Source organism: Biomphalaria glabrata, chromosome 9, assembly GCF_947242115.1.
Source record: "Biomphalaria glabrata chromosome 9, xgBioGlab47.1, whole genome shotgun sequence".
NCBI classification, from domain to species: domain Eukaryota; kingdom Metazoa; phylum Mollusca; class Gastropoda; family Planorbidae; genus Biomphalaria; species Biomphalaria glabrata.
This window is the reverse complement of record NC_074719.1, coordinates 39,549,013-39,564,622: the sequence shown is the minus strand read 5'-3', so window position 1 is coordinate 39,564,622 and position 15,610 is coordinate 39,549,013. Positions and strand designations below refer to the sequence as shown.

Below are 15,610 nucleotides of genomic sequence, written 5' to 3'. Positions count from 1 at the left end.
CAGGGAAAGAGAAAGGCTGGGGGACCAAAACAAACCTGGACTGAATGGAACACACAGGGAAAGAGAATGGTTGAGAGACAAAAACAAACCTGGATTGAATGGAACACACAGGGAAAGAGAAAGGTTGAGAGACCAACACAAACCTGGACTGAATGGAACACACAGGGAAAGAGAAAGGTTGAGAGACCAAAACAAACCTGGACTGAATGGAACACACAGGGAAAGAAAAAAGTTTAGAGACCAAAACAAACCTGGATTGAATGGAACACACAGGGAAAGAGAAAGGTTGAGAGACAAAAAAAAACCTGGATTGAATGGAACACACAGGGAAAGAGAAAGGCTGGGGGACCAAAACAAACCTGGACTGAATGGAACACACAGGGAAAGAGAATGATTGAGAGACAAAAACAAACCTGGATTGAATGGAACACACAGGGAAAGAGAAAGGTTGAGAGACCAACACAAACCTGGACTGAATGGAACACACAGGGAAAGAGAAAGGTTGAGAGACCAAAACAAACCTGGATTGAATGGAACACACAGGGAAAGAGAAAGGCTGGGGGACCAAAACAAACCTGGACTGAATGGAACACACAGGGAAAGAGAATGGTTGAGAGACCAAAACAAACCTGGATTGAATGGAACACACAGGGAAAGAGAAAGGTTGAGAGACCAACACAAACCTGGACTGAATGGAACACACAGGGAAAGAGAAAGGTTGAGAGACCAAAACAAACCTGGACTGAATGGAACACACAGGGAAAGAAAAAAGTTTAGAGACCAAAACAAACCTGGATTGAATGGAACACACAGGGAAAGAGAAAGGTTGAGAGACCAACACAAACCTGGACTGAATGGAACACACAGGGAAAGAGAAAGGTTGAGAGACCAAAACAAACCTGGACTGAATGGAACACACAGGGAAAGAAAAAAGTTTAGAGACCAAAACAAACCTGGATTGAATGGAACACACAGGGAAAGAAAAAAGTTTAGAGACCAAAACAAACCTGGACTGAATGGAACACACAGGGAAAGAGAAAGGCTGGTAGATCAAAGAAAACATGAAGTTGATCAATAGAGCAAGATGCAAAAACGGCAGGATGGACATAGACCCAAGTGATACCAGAGAAAAGTCCGATGGCTAAGTACTGTAGCAGCCCTTTGCTCCTCTGGGAGTCCTTCTAAAATATTAAACAGTTGGACATTAAACGTTAGTGCCATTAACATAACTTGGAAGCTTTGCTTTAGGTAACAAATCCCCCCTCCCCCAATACACACACACACACACACTTTTTGGTAGTCTTCAAAAAGGACAGAGGTTAGGACCACGACACAGTTAAGTATATTATTTTTATAAAATATAAATAAAGGCGGGAAATTACACAAAATCACAGTGAAAAAGTGTAACGCGTTATGTCCAAACTCTAAAACTCACTATCAATAATCTTGAATTAAATGAGTTATTTTAGCCTCGGAAAATAACGAAGTATGAACCACATTTAAGCAGGGCACTGATTAAGAGTTTATAATTGGAAATTACATAATATAGTTAGGATTACAAATTTTAGTCTTATAATGAATATAAGTTTTAGACTCATATGTGCTGAGCTACTTAATTTGTTGAATGTGGAAATAGTTTTCTGTATTATTGTTTAACTCTTTAAGAGCAGTAAGATTAACAACTAACGAATATTCACATTTGACTAAAGTAGCCATTACACATAAAAGTGTGAACTATAATCTTAAAATAGAAAAACAAAACCTAATAAAATACTTAGAAAGACACAGAGATAAAGGCAGATTCCTTGTTCCATATGCTAGGACAATTTTGTACAAATGCTTCTACTTTACTAGTGCTATTGGAGGATGGAATTAGTTGCATGAGGCAGTCAGAAAAACCAGAGGCTTGGTAGAGTTTAAGTCATTGGTTAACATGAATGACTGCATGACGTGTATGATGTAATCATCTTCTTTTTTTAAGTAACGCCTGTATTTTATAAGATAAGCAGATAAGATAAGAATCAATCGCTTCTGTATAGCTAAAGAACTTGCACTAAATACAACTAGTTAATTAGCTGTAAAGAATTTGACTACCCTGATGATTAGAGATGCACAACCTGTTAAAGCAGCTGTGTTCAAGGATTAGCATCTTTAGTCACATGAGAAGTTGCCAATTGAAAACAATGTCTCTCGATACGAAAACTATTATCATTGAAATCTTACCAATTTACTCATCAATTCCAAACGTCTCCGCGGATTGAACACGGTTGATGCAAAATCTTCTCCCCTTAGGGGATTAAACATTGAAGATCCCATATCTTGCATCAATTCTAGAAATGACTCTGCTTCTTTGCTTTCACATAACACTGTTTTGCCTAATAAACAAAATATGAAAGACAAAGTAAAATATATTACTTTTTAGAAAAAACTTGGATGATTTCGCAAGCGATGTGCAGTTGGAATTCGGGTGCATTTGACAGAAAATATGGTCTATAATTGTACTGCGCAACATATTTTTGGTGTACGCTAACACGCAATATATATAAATAGAAAGCTTTTTAGAGTATCTGTTAGTGCACATAAGCTATGTTTTTTTTTAAAGCTCAATAATTTTTGTGTGTGCACTTTCTGGCGCTGCAGAATCACATTTCTTGAACCCTTCAGTTTGTTAATTGAATTTCAATTTAGCATCTTGAATATTATTGAGTTTAATGTAAAAATCTCCAATATTACATAAAAACGACCTTTGATTTTTTTATTTAAAGTACGGGTTGTACTTTTAGATATGATGTAATATCTTGGATCCGTAGGGTGAATGATTGAAAAATAATCTCTTTATACGGCAGTCGGTTAACGAGGATCTCATGTAGTCATCACAAATGCTAACAGCCTTTACTTTTCTCTATTTTAGTTGAGTTTCCATTACAGTTTGGTAGACTGAAAACTTCTAAGCATCCAAAGACTCAGTTTTAGCTTTTCCAGCTGCTCAAACCGTTGACTTTTTGTTTCAAAAGCCCCCAAGTGCTTTCCACTCGAGAGATACGATTTTATCTTCATCCAAATTCTCTCAAGTCCTCCAAGGCTCGTTTCAGACGTCATTACGTTATGTAGCACTTAGTACTTACCTAATGCTGGAAGGTGGCTCTTATAGTAATATCCGCCGGATGCTGGGGCCACACATTTGAGGTCAACGTACCCATCAGCTCCCACTCGATAGACTGCTGCTTTACCAGACGCCCACTGTACTATGACCAATGAACGATAAGGTGGTTTCCCATCCTCTTTGACAGTCCCTTGTTGACCTTCTCCGCCTGGTAGACAAAAAAGTTTATGAGTTTGTTGTCAATAATGTCGTCTCTAAGCTTAAAAGAGACATTAGAAACATGGGAGCTAATGGACCTAAGCTTAAAAGGGAGACATCAGAAAGATCAAGAGTTAATTGTACACCCTCCAACATTCAAGGAAAGACCAGGGGCGTAGCTAGCGATTTGAGGCCCGGGGGGATTGGCCTCTTTGGGGGCCCCTTGCATTTTGACATTCGACATATGACATGAGATAATGTGCGCAAAAAATATATAAGCCCAAAGTCAAATTGGTTCAGTATATCAGTAAACTTAACCAAAAATAATCATTAAGACTCTTTTAATAAATACCGTTGTTTATTAGCTAAATAATGCACAAGTGACAAATCTCAATTCATTCGTGGATTCTATGCAGCAAAGACATCTATAACATCATCTACATCGATACTTTCTAGTATTTGTGACTTCAATGACATTAAAGCCATGATAAGCCTTTCTTGTGTCATTGTGCTCCTGAAATAGTTTTTGATGAACTTGAGCTTTGAGAATGATCTCTCACATGACGCAATGGAAGTGGCCTGAGTTAACGGTATTCGGAAGAGGTTGCAAAGTTTGAGCACACGTAATTACCATATGAAGCCTTTTTACCTAAATATGTCTATTGGTGATTGTATTACTGGTTTGTTGATGAAAAGTTTTCGTGCATCAATGACATCATTGAACAAGTGATTTGCCATTTATTTCATCATACAAACAGGAAAATGTATCACAGTTTGTCATAAGCGTGTCATCATCCAACAGGTGTCTTGGTTCAAGAAGAAACCCAAAGGTATCTATTTTCTTTCCAGCCTTTGGAATCTGCCCTTCATCTCCATATGAAATCTGTCCAGCACATCTATCGAAACACGTTTGAATTGCAGTTCTATTGACAGTCCTACATTAGAACTCAACTCCCCATCAAGTCTTTTCTTTCTTCTGGTTGTTTTGATTACAGGGAATCCATAGTATTCACTACCTTCTTTTGCTTTTTCGATGGATTGGGTTTTTGTCAGTTTCTCATCATTCTGCAGAAAGCATGAATGGGTACTAATTTCTTTAGCAGCTTCCCGTATATGCAGTCCAGACTTTTGTAGTTTCTTCTGAACTATATTAATTGGGCGCAAGAGCTTTGACCAGAATTCAAGATAGGCAAAACATTCTTAATTTTTCGCTGCATGAAGAAGATTCTGTGCTAATATTATATGATATTACGTCATTGTTGGTTGTTTATGTTTTGTGTGAAAGCAAAAGGATTCAAAGCATACAAAAGTGTGAAAGATCCATATCTCGCTATGCTCGAGTATAGAAATACTCCGATAAGTGGACTGCCGTATTCACCATCACAACTGCTGACGAGTAGAAGACTCAGGGAATCATTCCAACTGATCCCAAACTATTGAAACTATCGTTAGCTAAAAATGCAGAGACATTACTCAACGTACGACAGATGAAAAGCCAAGTGAAATACGATGCTAAAGCAAGACTACCTAAAGATTATTCTGTCGGAGAGAAAGTGAGAGTTCGTCTAGTGGATCTAGATCTAGTAATTGATTATCAAAAATACACACAAAAAATCACAATTTAGTGTTGCATTCAATCTTTTGATAAAGAAGATTATGTAACTTAAAATTGCAAAATAATAATTATGAAACGAGAGTAGTCTCATTTTTGATGTTCATTTACTAGATCTAGATCTAAAAATTAAATTATATGTTACATAGGTTAGGGTTGGAAAAAATAGCCTCTACTTCTTTTAACTACTTTACAAAACAACGCCTTGATCCAACTTTCTAAAACATTTTCACGACATTTTTTGTAGTGTTAAAAAGTCTCCATGCCCAGTCTAGATATAGTATATATCTATGGGTTTAACTTTTGCGTCACGCTTTGTAGCCTCACTCTGGTCAACTTGGCATGGGGGAAGTTCCCATAGAAAGAATAACATTTTTGTTTAATTTCACAAATAAAAAATATGCCATGATTGTGAAATTTCCTCTGACGCAAGAACATACAATTAGGTTTTTTGATTCATTTTCCAACCTTGCAATTCACTCTTTTATCACTCTAAAAGAACGGTTTGTTTGTTTGTTTTTTAATTTAGAAAAGCATGTTTCCATTGGATTGAGGAAATATGAATAGAGAGGTAATAACTCGAGTGTGAAGTTTAATTCTGAAATTATAGAAGCCAAACCCGAATAATAGACAATTCTAACATTATTAAGAATAACTATTGGATCTGTAAATTCTGTAAATTTTGCTTCAAGGTTAATTAGCGTAACCTTAAAATACTCGCCATTTAAATATATTATTAGTAAAGGTAACAAGATACCTGGAATTCGCTGTATATCATACAGTTTTACTCGTGGCAACAAAGAGACTTGGTACTTGCTGCAAGCACATGTTTCATCTCTTTTAAAAGGAAAATAAATCGGCAACAAATCTATTAAAGATTTGCATTTTAAAATGTAAAACTAACTTTAAAAAAAAACAAACTTTGATCCCTGTGGGAAAAAATATTTTTAAAAATGTCCACAAAGTCAACGTACTGAGAGACCTAGATCTAGGCTTAGTCTTTGTTATAAATTAAATCCATAAATTTTGAAAAAGAAGACACCTGTTGACACTATTTTTCAATCAAATATATTATTTTATGTATTTACAAAATAATTTCGGACACCCATTTGGGGGCCCCCCTCAAGTGGGGGCTCGGGGAATCTTCAAATTCTCCCCCCCCCACACCCTTATCCCCCCCCCCTTAGCTACGTTACTGGGAAAGACATTACGGATAAGAAATGATAAGAAAAACGAAATATTGAAAGTCTAAGGCCAGGAAACCATATATAATTTCTGTATTTACAAAGCTTATATCAACTCTGTGTTTCTGTCTGGCCAAAAGTTTGTAATTGTTATTTCTCCCTCACCAATCTCGGATCAAGCTGAAATTTTGCACATTTCTTTTACACAATACACGAATACAGAGAAATAAGTCAAATAACCAATTACTTAATTAACTATTGGTAATAAATGACTATTTTTGGTATTTAAAAAGGGGGAAAGAAAGAGTAATTGACCGGAGTGGTGGTATAAGCTGAATCAGTCCCTTTATAGATCGTCGTCTGAGACTTATATTCTGATTTAATCATATGACTGATCCATACTAAGGGATAAACTTAATATAAGCTTTGTTTTTAAATTTTTGTTTTTTTCTTTCTTTAACATGTCGATTGCCTGCACTTTGGGCAAGACATTCTAAGCAACGCGTCACGAACCTCTTAAGGCCCCTGTAGGTTGTGTGTCACTCTTTTTAGTTAACAAAGACCGAACTTAAATACGTTAGTTAATGTGAGAATGGGGATTAACCACTGGAGAAATGTAAGCAAGACTAGGTCCGGAGGAACAGTAAGTGTCCAATAATTTACGTATGTGCGTGTTTCTAATGTTACCAAGAGAAAAGGATGAGCATATGGTTTTGGTTGTGTAGTCTGAAGAGATTCTAATGAAATCACAAGGTGGTTTTTTGTAGTTTAAGTTCATAAATACTGGAGTGAAAGTTGAAGAGGAAGAACAAGAAGAGATGTTCATTTCTACAAAGCTAATATCAACTCACTCTGTCATTCTATCTGTTTATCTGTCTGTCTAGTAAAAAGTATTATTTCTCCCACACCCATTCTCTAATCAAGTTGAAACTTCGCACAATTATTCATTACCACAGTCAAGACAGGAGTATTTTGTTTTAAAGTAACCAATTAATCAATTAATTACTGTTAATTAATTATTTTGTTTGATACCAACAAAGAAAATCAATTATTCTTTATTATAAGTTATGGTTAAATTTGTTGGCCTTAGCCCCCATAAGTAACTGCTAACGCCATTTCTACTTAGCGCATTCTCAGATTAAGTTGATATTTTTAATATATTGATTATTGTACTTAACAAAACATGAGTCGATAAAAAAAAAAACTACATATACCCAATTGGTCAATTAAATATTTTAATTAATTATTTTGTTTGTTATCGAAAAAGGAAAATAACGTGTACATTATTAATATAGTTTTAAGGGCGGAATTCTTCCCCTTTAGATAAGCTTCTTTTTTTTTTACATAAGTTTTTTTTTTTTATTTTCTCCTTGTTATTCAGTTAATCTTGTTTAAAGTAGTATATTACAGTATTATTACAAAGCTTATATCAACTCTGTCAGTCTTTTTTTCTGTCTGTATGACCAAAATGTTGTACACGTTATTTCTCTGACACCCAAATCTCGGATCCAGCTGAAATTTTTGCACAGTTATTTTCTTTTTCCTGACACAAGAATAAATAAATAAAAATTAGCCAATTTGTTAATTAACTATTGATAATAAATTATTTGATATCTCAAACAAGGGAAAGAAATAATGCTTGACTGAAGTGGTGGTATAATCTGAATTAGTCCCCTTTTCAATGGAACGAAATAGTAGTCGACTAAAATGGTGGTATAAACTGAATTATTAATTACATGACTGATCCAAACTTATTGATACAAGAACACTTAATATGAGCTTTTATTTTTTTAAATAAATTTTTTATTATATTATCTTGTTTAAAGAATGTATTATTTATTTTTCATTATTTATTTAGGTTGTTTACAATTCTATTTTATTAAAGTCTAAATGGTTTTACAGTCAATTGCTTGACATCTGTAGGCATTTAGAATCGAGAATAGATTTATAAAACTACTTTTATAAAGCCTAACTTTATGAATTTCAAAAAATTAGTATGCATTTTGAATGCAGATTAGCATTAACTCATTTTAAAACAATATTTCAATATTTAAGTTTGTGTTAATTAATTAAACGGGAGAGCATAGCATTGCCAATGTATTACTTGTGAGACTCTTATAACAGATAATGTGAATACACTAATATGAATACCGAATACACTAACTTTTTGTGTTCTTAGCTCTTCCTTAGTAAATGTTTAAAATTCTGAAGGGAGAAGCGATTATGTTCTTTTTTAATTACTAGTTAAATCTACTTTTATATTATAGGGACCTCACAGCTCTTCCAGTAAGAAAAAACATTGGGGTAATAAAAACATTACTTCCTTCTTAAAATGGAGCAAAACCATATCGCTCTGACAGTCCAATTACATAATTTTTTTTTTAAAGAGCAGCACAAAAGTTAACTATTTTGCGTTTCACCAACTGCAGTCTAAAAAAATTAGCTTTTAGAATCTCTAGTACAAAACAATAGAATGTCCCACCGTCTTGGGTTCCTCATCAGAACCTTTACAAACTCAGTACAAAACATTATAATGTCCAACCGTTCTGGTCTCCACACCTTCAATCAGAGCCTCTACAAACTCAGTACAAAACAACTGAATGTCCTACCGTCCTGGGTTCCCCATTGCCAATGACAGCCTCTACAAACTCAGTACAAAACAACTGAATGTCCTACCATCCTGGGTTCCCCATTGCCAATGACAGCCTCTACAAACTCAGTACAAAACAATAGAATGTCCTACCGTCCTGGGTTCCCCATTGCCAATCAGAGCCTCTACAAACTCAGTACAAAACAACTGAATGTCCTACCATCCTGGGTTCCCCATTGCCAATGACAGCCTCTACAAACTCAGTACAAAACAATAGAATGTCCTACCGTCCTGGGTTCCCCATTGCCAATCAGAGCCTCTACAAACTCAGTACAAAACAACTGAATGTCCTACCGTCCTGGGTTCCCCATTGCCAATCAGAGCCTCTACAAACTCAGTACAAAACAACTGAATGTCCTACCGTCCTGGGTTCCCCATTGCCAATCAGAGCCTCTACAAACTCAGTACAAAACAATATAATGTACTACCGTCCTTATGGTTCCCCATTGCCAATCAGAGCCTCTACAAACTCAGTACAAAAAAACTGAATGTCCTACCGTCCTTATGGTTCCCCATTGCCAATCAGAGCCTCTACAAACTCAGTATAAAACAACTTAATGTCCTACCGTCCTTATGGTTCCCCATTGCCAATCAGAGCCTCTACAAACTCAGTATAAAACAACTTAATGTCCTACCGTCCTTATGGTTCCCCATTGCCAATCAGAGCCTCTACAAACTCAGTATAAAACAACTTAATGTCCTACCGTCCTTATGGTTCCCCATTGCCAATCAGAGCCTCTACAAACTCAGTATAAAACAACTTAATGTCCTACCGTCCTTATGGTTCCCCATTGCCAATCAGAGCCTCTACAAACTCAGTATAAAACAACTTAATGTCCTACCGTCCTGGGTTCCCCATTGCCAATCAGAGCCTCTACAAACTGTTGCTCCAGTAAAAATTCCCATGGCTCTAATTTTTTCATCTCGACTTTGGCTTCGTGCTGCAACTAATATTCTATAAGAAAAAAAAAATCTTCTTTTTAAAAAAAGGAGATAAAGCTACATGTACAAGTACTCTAGTCAAAAGTATCTTCACCCTAGTGTTAATTTTATTTATATAAAATGCAATTTCTTGAAAACCCTTAAAACAAACACACAAAAAAATATCCACAACATGTCTACAATTAGCCTCCACTTGGTTAAATCCAGCCCTCGAAGTGAATTAAATATAAAAAAAAATATTTATCAAGCTTTTTCTGAGTTTCAAGTTGTTATTTTTTTCTTTTAATCCGAAAATAACTTCTAGCGGTCCACAGATTTATTATACTTAGTTGTTATGCTACGTTATATTTAACATCTATCGGTCCTTACGTCCACCGTTAATGGTTTTTATGCTACATTAGTACATGATATAAACATTTAACTTATATAACATTAATAAAGTATTAATCAGTTTACATCAGTTTTGAAGTTAATCTTATATAGATTTAATAAAACATAGTGTTTAACTACTTTGCAACGTTACTTTTGAAATCAAATCCAGGGAAAAAGTAAAAAATTCAATTAATACCTGAGAAATACTTTTTTGGAGGGTTAAATGATTAGGATAATTCCTCAGAATTGCAGGCTATTATATCCTAGCCCAAAGTTTCCAAAAGACAGGAGAAACTGGTACGTGAAAAGTTCAGAACCAGCAACATCGAGACCATATCGAAAGCGCATACCACAACCTGGCAACAAGCCTTGACAAACGTAAAGACGTGGTCGTTGTGCAGGCCAGTGGCCACATAATATTTTCTTTAACTGTGGACCACAGAAACAGTTGACCATTAGAACGCAGGGTCTGAAAGGTGATTTTGTTTTACTTACTAAAAGTGGACTGAAGAAGTTATATTTAGGGACAACGCCCTATTTTTTCTATTTTTTTTAAAGTAGAAGCCCTAACACTCTGACATTTTTTTTCTATAAACTCTAAAATGTGAGTACCCATTGGAGGCCCGTGTGTCATATCTGCTAAACTGATGACTCGGTTCGTGTTGATCTGTTCCGTAACATTTGTTACATAGGTCGCAATTTTCACAGCTGTTACACTTCCATCGTAACCCTTTTATTCCCATGTCTTTACATCTGTGGCAGACGACAGGATGAGTAACTCCTGAAATGTTGAAAAACAGAATCTCAAATAATAACGAGATCCTAATTAACATTTAAGATAAAGCTTTATTTATATTTTCAGTGGCGTCACTAGATGGATGCGTGGGCTGCAATTTGCACAGGGTGACACTCACCAGGGTATGACATCCAAAGGCAAAAAAATCATTTTTGAAATGTACTTTTCCAAACAACGTTACAAATATTGTAAGTGACTGTAGCTAGATACCAAACATACTTGTTTACACGTTTAGTATCTATATCTAGTAGTTGGCCTCCTTCAGATATTGAAGACTAAGGTTCATCTCAAACAGTTTTTCAATTGACTGTGGAGCTCTATTTTGGAGAGACACTCCCTTCCAAATGTATCACAAGTCAAGGTTGCTTTCGCCTTCGCGGTAGAGAAGCCAGCCATTTTTAGTATGGTACGCTTTTCTTCTTCCAGAGCTGAGGCCCATGTTTTTTCAGTCCATAGCTTTCTTGGTCACCGTATCGCTCTATCTAATTCGGTCTAAGTCTGTGTCATACCAATGGTAAGTATCAATGTACACAGTTTTAAGATGCTGTTTTATCACATCCAAGTAGTATTATACTATATGACACAATTTACTAAAAGGGAGAGGAGGTGAAGGCTTTTTCACTGACCAAACCATACAAAAGGCAAATTTAAATAGTAAATGTCAATTCGATGTTTGTTTCTTTGTTGTTTTTTTTTTAATAAACAAATTGGAAAGAATTATGAATTTATTATTATTGTTATAATTAATTTCTTTTTGTATCATAACAACATACAAAACATAAATAGGTCGAATATGTTTGAAGGCATAATACAATTAACATTTATAATGCGTCTAAAACATTTAGCATTGAAAGAACGGACATAACGGCTTCGCCATGTCAACCACTAAACATTTTTTTCTCTAAGCTTTTATATATATACATATATATAAAATTACCTGCAGGGGCGTTGTCCAAAACATAGAGATCATAGGCGTTTTCAGCACCCACCCTGTACAGATGTCTGTTTCCATTGTCCCACAAAACTGTGACATGTTTATCAGGAGTTGAAGAGTCGTCCTTCCCTGGGACCTGCACTACAGTGCCCACATGACCTTCACCTCCGTCCTGATCTTCGTAAGTCCAGTCGGGTCCCCTCACCACTCGAATACCAGGCTTCATGGTGGGAGCAGGTTCGAACTGGTGTCTAGTGTTCAGAATGTAGCGCTCCTTTAGAAAAACAGAAATTAACCGTAAGCCTCAATAGCGGTAAAAAACAGAATAAGAAAATCAATGTCGCTAAGCATTCATTGTGTTTTCTAGAACTTCTTTTCAATTTAAGCCTACTTTAAAGGGAACCACGGTTGCTTTTTTTTAAGGGAAATTCCCCTTATGGTTTCTTTAAAAATGTAGCACAAAAAAATGAGACTCATTAGCACGACGATTCTCAGTCTGTATAGTGCTTCATTGAATATGGAAAAGAGCGGTGGGGCGGGCGACAGACATACTGGCAAAGAGGGTAGAAAATTGGCTGTAGAAAAGCTAGGAATTCATAATCATTCGGGGGCATGGAGGGCTTGAACCCTTTGAGGGCCCCTGCATTTTGCGTAATATTTAATATTTAATAAAAAATATTCGAACACTCACTGGGGGGATTTTTCCAATTCTCCCCCCTTCACGCACCTTAGCTACGCCATTGAAAAGTGGCCTTTTTCTATTTTATCAAACAATGCTTTTATTTGGATTTCAACAAAAAAACTATTTGAATATTATTGTTTAATTTGTGTTTTGTTAATTTTTTTTCAACTACAATAAATCCTGTTCTGTAGACTCCAGAAGAATGCATTTCCGCAGCTCAGAGTACATGAAAACGCTTGAGTCGCAACAATCGTCAGACACCCTAACTAGCAGTTAAACATTTTTTAAGGAAACCCATGAACGTCACAAATGAAAGTTGGAGAATCATTGAATTAGCGAGCACAATACTGACTTAGCTACACGGTATCGTTTTGATTCTAATCATAGCTCTAACGTCAGCAAAGCTGGTGCTAAGAGTAGTTGAGCAAGGGGACACAAATAATAAAGAGATAATAGAATCTGACGACTTCGCCTTGGTTACCATATTCACCTTACTTGCCTTTATATTAACATTGAATTATAAATTATCGATTACTAAAAAAAGCAAATCTAAAAGAAAGTATAGCTTTCCTTTTAAACCATGTGGTCTATAGGGAAAACGATGATAAGATCATTTGTTTCTTTGGCCAACGGTTAATAAGTTGGATGTCATTTGACCAGCACAACGAAAAACTTTTCTTTCCCCAAGTCAGGTACCTTTAAAGTTGGGTGGATTCAGGGGCGCCTTCAAAATCCCAAAATTCCAAATTTCAGTATTTATTGAAGTTCGAACCCAGGACCCCAGTTTCGGGAAGTCAAGCGCTTAATCACTCAGCCAACGGGCCACTCTACCCATTTAAATATCTGATATGATTAACGTTAAGCGTTGTTGACAGGCCAAGTACGCTGGAACTTAGTTTGGCTTGCCTACCTATGAAGGGTGACTCAAGCAGAGTTGTGTTTACTGAGCAACTAAAGGTAGCACGGGAAAACCTTCTCCCAGATACCCCCTCACCCCACTGGTCCACAAATGACATTGGACCATAGTGCTCTGTTTATGCTGTAAGCATGAAAGTATTGCTATATAAAAGCTATAATTTATTTATTTATTTACTTTCGCTTTCATTCTTTAGTCCTGGTTCACCCTCAAGAGTCCAATATAATTCTTTAACAACGGACTGTTATTGCAATACGTCAGTACTACACGTTTAACAAAAGTCCAAAGCTTTAAAGACAACAGCAAAAAAACAACAACTAAAGGTTTAAAGGCTTTTAGATTATGTCAACAAAACTTTCGCACTAAAAAAAATATTAAATCTAGAAATAATAATAATAAAATAGTGAACTTTGTTTAAATCTAACGAAACTCGACCCTGGCATTACAAGTGAATGAATGCTCGTTCGTTTCTACCATAATAATAATAATTAAAATTTCTATTATATGGGAATCTAAGTTTGGAAATTAAGCAGATTTTGAATTTGTCAAAAAAACAATTAATCTTCTTTTTTTCAAGTAACGTCTGTATTATATAAGATAAGATAAAATATATCAACTTCCAATGGGATAATGACAAATAACCTCAAAGATACATTCACGCCTTTAACAAAATCCCTAAGAAAATTATCGTTGCCTTTCAGAGAGCAGTATTGCTGCAGTATTGCTGTTGCCCATTAGAGAGACCCGCGAATCGGCCCATGAATCCCAGGAGAACCCGACCAATCCTCGAGCTGGAGTCCAGCACTATCCGCTTTTCGGAGATCCCGTGGGTCTCTTACTCATCGTTGCCCCGGGGCCCCACAGAGGGGGGGGGGCTGGACATAACCCCTTTGTTTGCAATTTTACACTTGCCGGCTGCTCATTTATCAGCGGCAAGCAACCAGTACCCTTGGCCACCCCTCTGGAGAGCGGGGTGTTCTCTCAGCGATCACGATGATGTGGAACTGGAACGCCGAGCGCCACATCTCCAGAAAATTCCTTAGTGGATACTGTTTAGGGGAGAATACAATGAATTTGTTTCTCTTTAACAAAACTCGACACTGGCAGAGCCAGAGTAGGAGTATTCGTTGTTTTTTTCAACATAATAGTAATAATAATTATAATTAGTAATATTATTACTTCTTAGATTCATAAATTCTTACAAATATGTATATTTAAAAAACAACGAAAAAAAAACCCCAAAGAAACATAGATCGAATAGACATCTACTATTTATATTAGTCTTTTGTATTGTAAATTTTAATTACTTAATAACATACAAAAACAAACGGAAATCTTATTGCTACCTAAAATGTTGTGATCGGAGCAGTACTTTTGGTTTAGATAGTATTTGGCATGTGTATCAACACTATAGCATTATAAGCCAATTAACAATTTAACATGTTAAAACAACGTGTTAAGACACTTTATACCGAAACATAAAGTTAATGCCAAAACTTCTGTGACTTTCGTAAAGCAATATAATTTTGCGGAATTAAATTGCGAATGATGAGATAACAGACTACAGCTTAGAATTACGTATCAATTCGTCTTGAACATGTAAGCTTACCTTAAGTTAGTAGGCGACCTATTTCCCCGTAGCGTAATGGTAGTGACTTATAAAAATTAAAAGACTGACATATAAAAAAACCCACTGGCTGAAAACGGATTTTTAATTAGGTGATTTGTTTGAGTGGTTATTTCTGTCTGTCCAAAGATTATCTCTAAGAGCCCAGCCCCTCCCCCTTACAATTTCCAGGAAAAAAATTTATGGGCCTGAGCACGCTACGAACATGACGCACACACACACGTATCTAATCATTAATTCAACATGTTCAATGTAAGCAGAAAAAAATTGATATATCTCTATAACGCTTTTAGAGGAAAAGAACAAAAATATGAATAATTTTTCTTTAAGAAATAGGTGCGTCTCAAATGGTGTGTTTACTAATAATGGCCCTAATATTAATAAAAATAACATCGTATGTCAAAGTTATGTTAGCGAGTCTCCTTGTTAAAACATAGTGGGCCTTCTGTGACCAGCATTAAGATTTGAAATAAATCTTTTCATTTGTGTAGATAATAAGGCTTCAATAATAAAGCCATAGAATAGATTCACACTATAATGGTATAGTGGGCTTAGGGTTAGGTATGGAATCCACCCTGGCAATAAAATGCTATA

General features: G+C 35.8%; 1 protein-coding gene across 6 annotated transcripts in view; it reads right to left on the bottom strand.

The window, feature by feature from the left end:
* The window catches only part of LOC129928325 (E3 ubiquitin-protein ligase MIB2-like), a 43,736-nt gene extending 28,579 nt beyond the window's left edge, over nt 1–15,157 (bottom strand). For 2 of the 6 annotated variants that reach the window (XM_056042242.1, XM_056042245.1), the window contains exons 1-6: nt 14,999–15,157; nt 11,795–12,065; nt 10,674–10,842; nt 9,590–9,702; nt 3,126–3,311; nt 2,224–2,375 (exon numbers count right to left, since the gene is read on the bottom strand). In XM_056042242.1, coding sequence (XP_055898217.1) covers nt 2,224–2,375; nt 3,126–3,311; nt 9,590–9,702; nt 10,674–10,842; nt 11,795–12,017 — 843 coding nt within the window. In that variant the 5' untranslated portion in view covers nt 12,018–12,065; nt 14,999–15,157. Of the gene's footprint in view, nt 1–2,223; nt 2,376–3,125; nt 3,312–5,670; nt 5,751–8,706; nt 8,739–8,840; nt 8,882–9,589; nt 9,703–10,673; nt 10,843–11,794; nt 12,066–14,998 lie in introns of those variants that run through there. The other 4 variants (XM_056042244.1, XM_056042246.1, XM_056042247.1 and 1 more) reach the window with 4 other exon arrangements.
* Between the last annotated feature and the right edge of the window lie 453 nt (nt 15,158–15,610).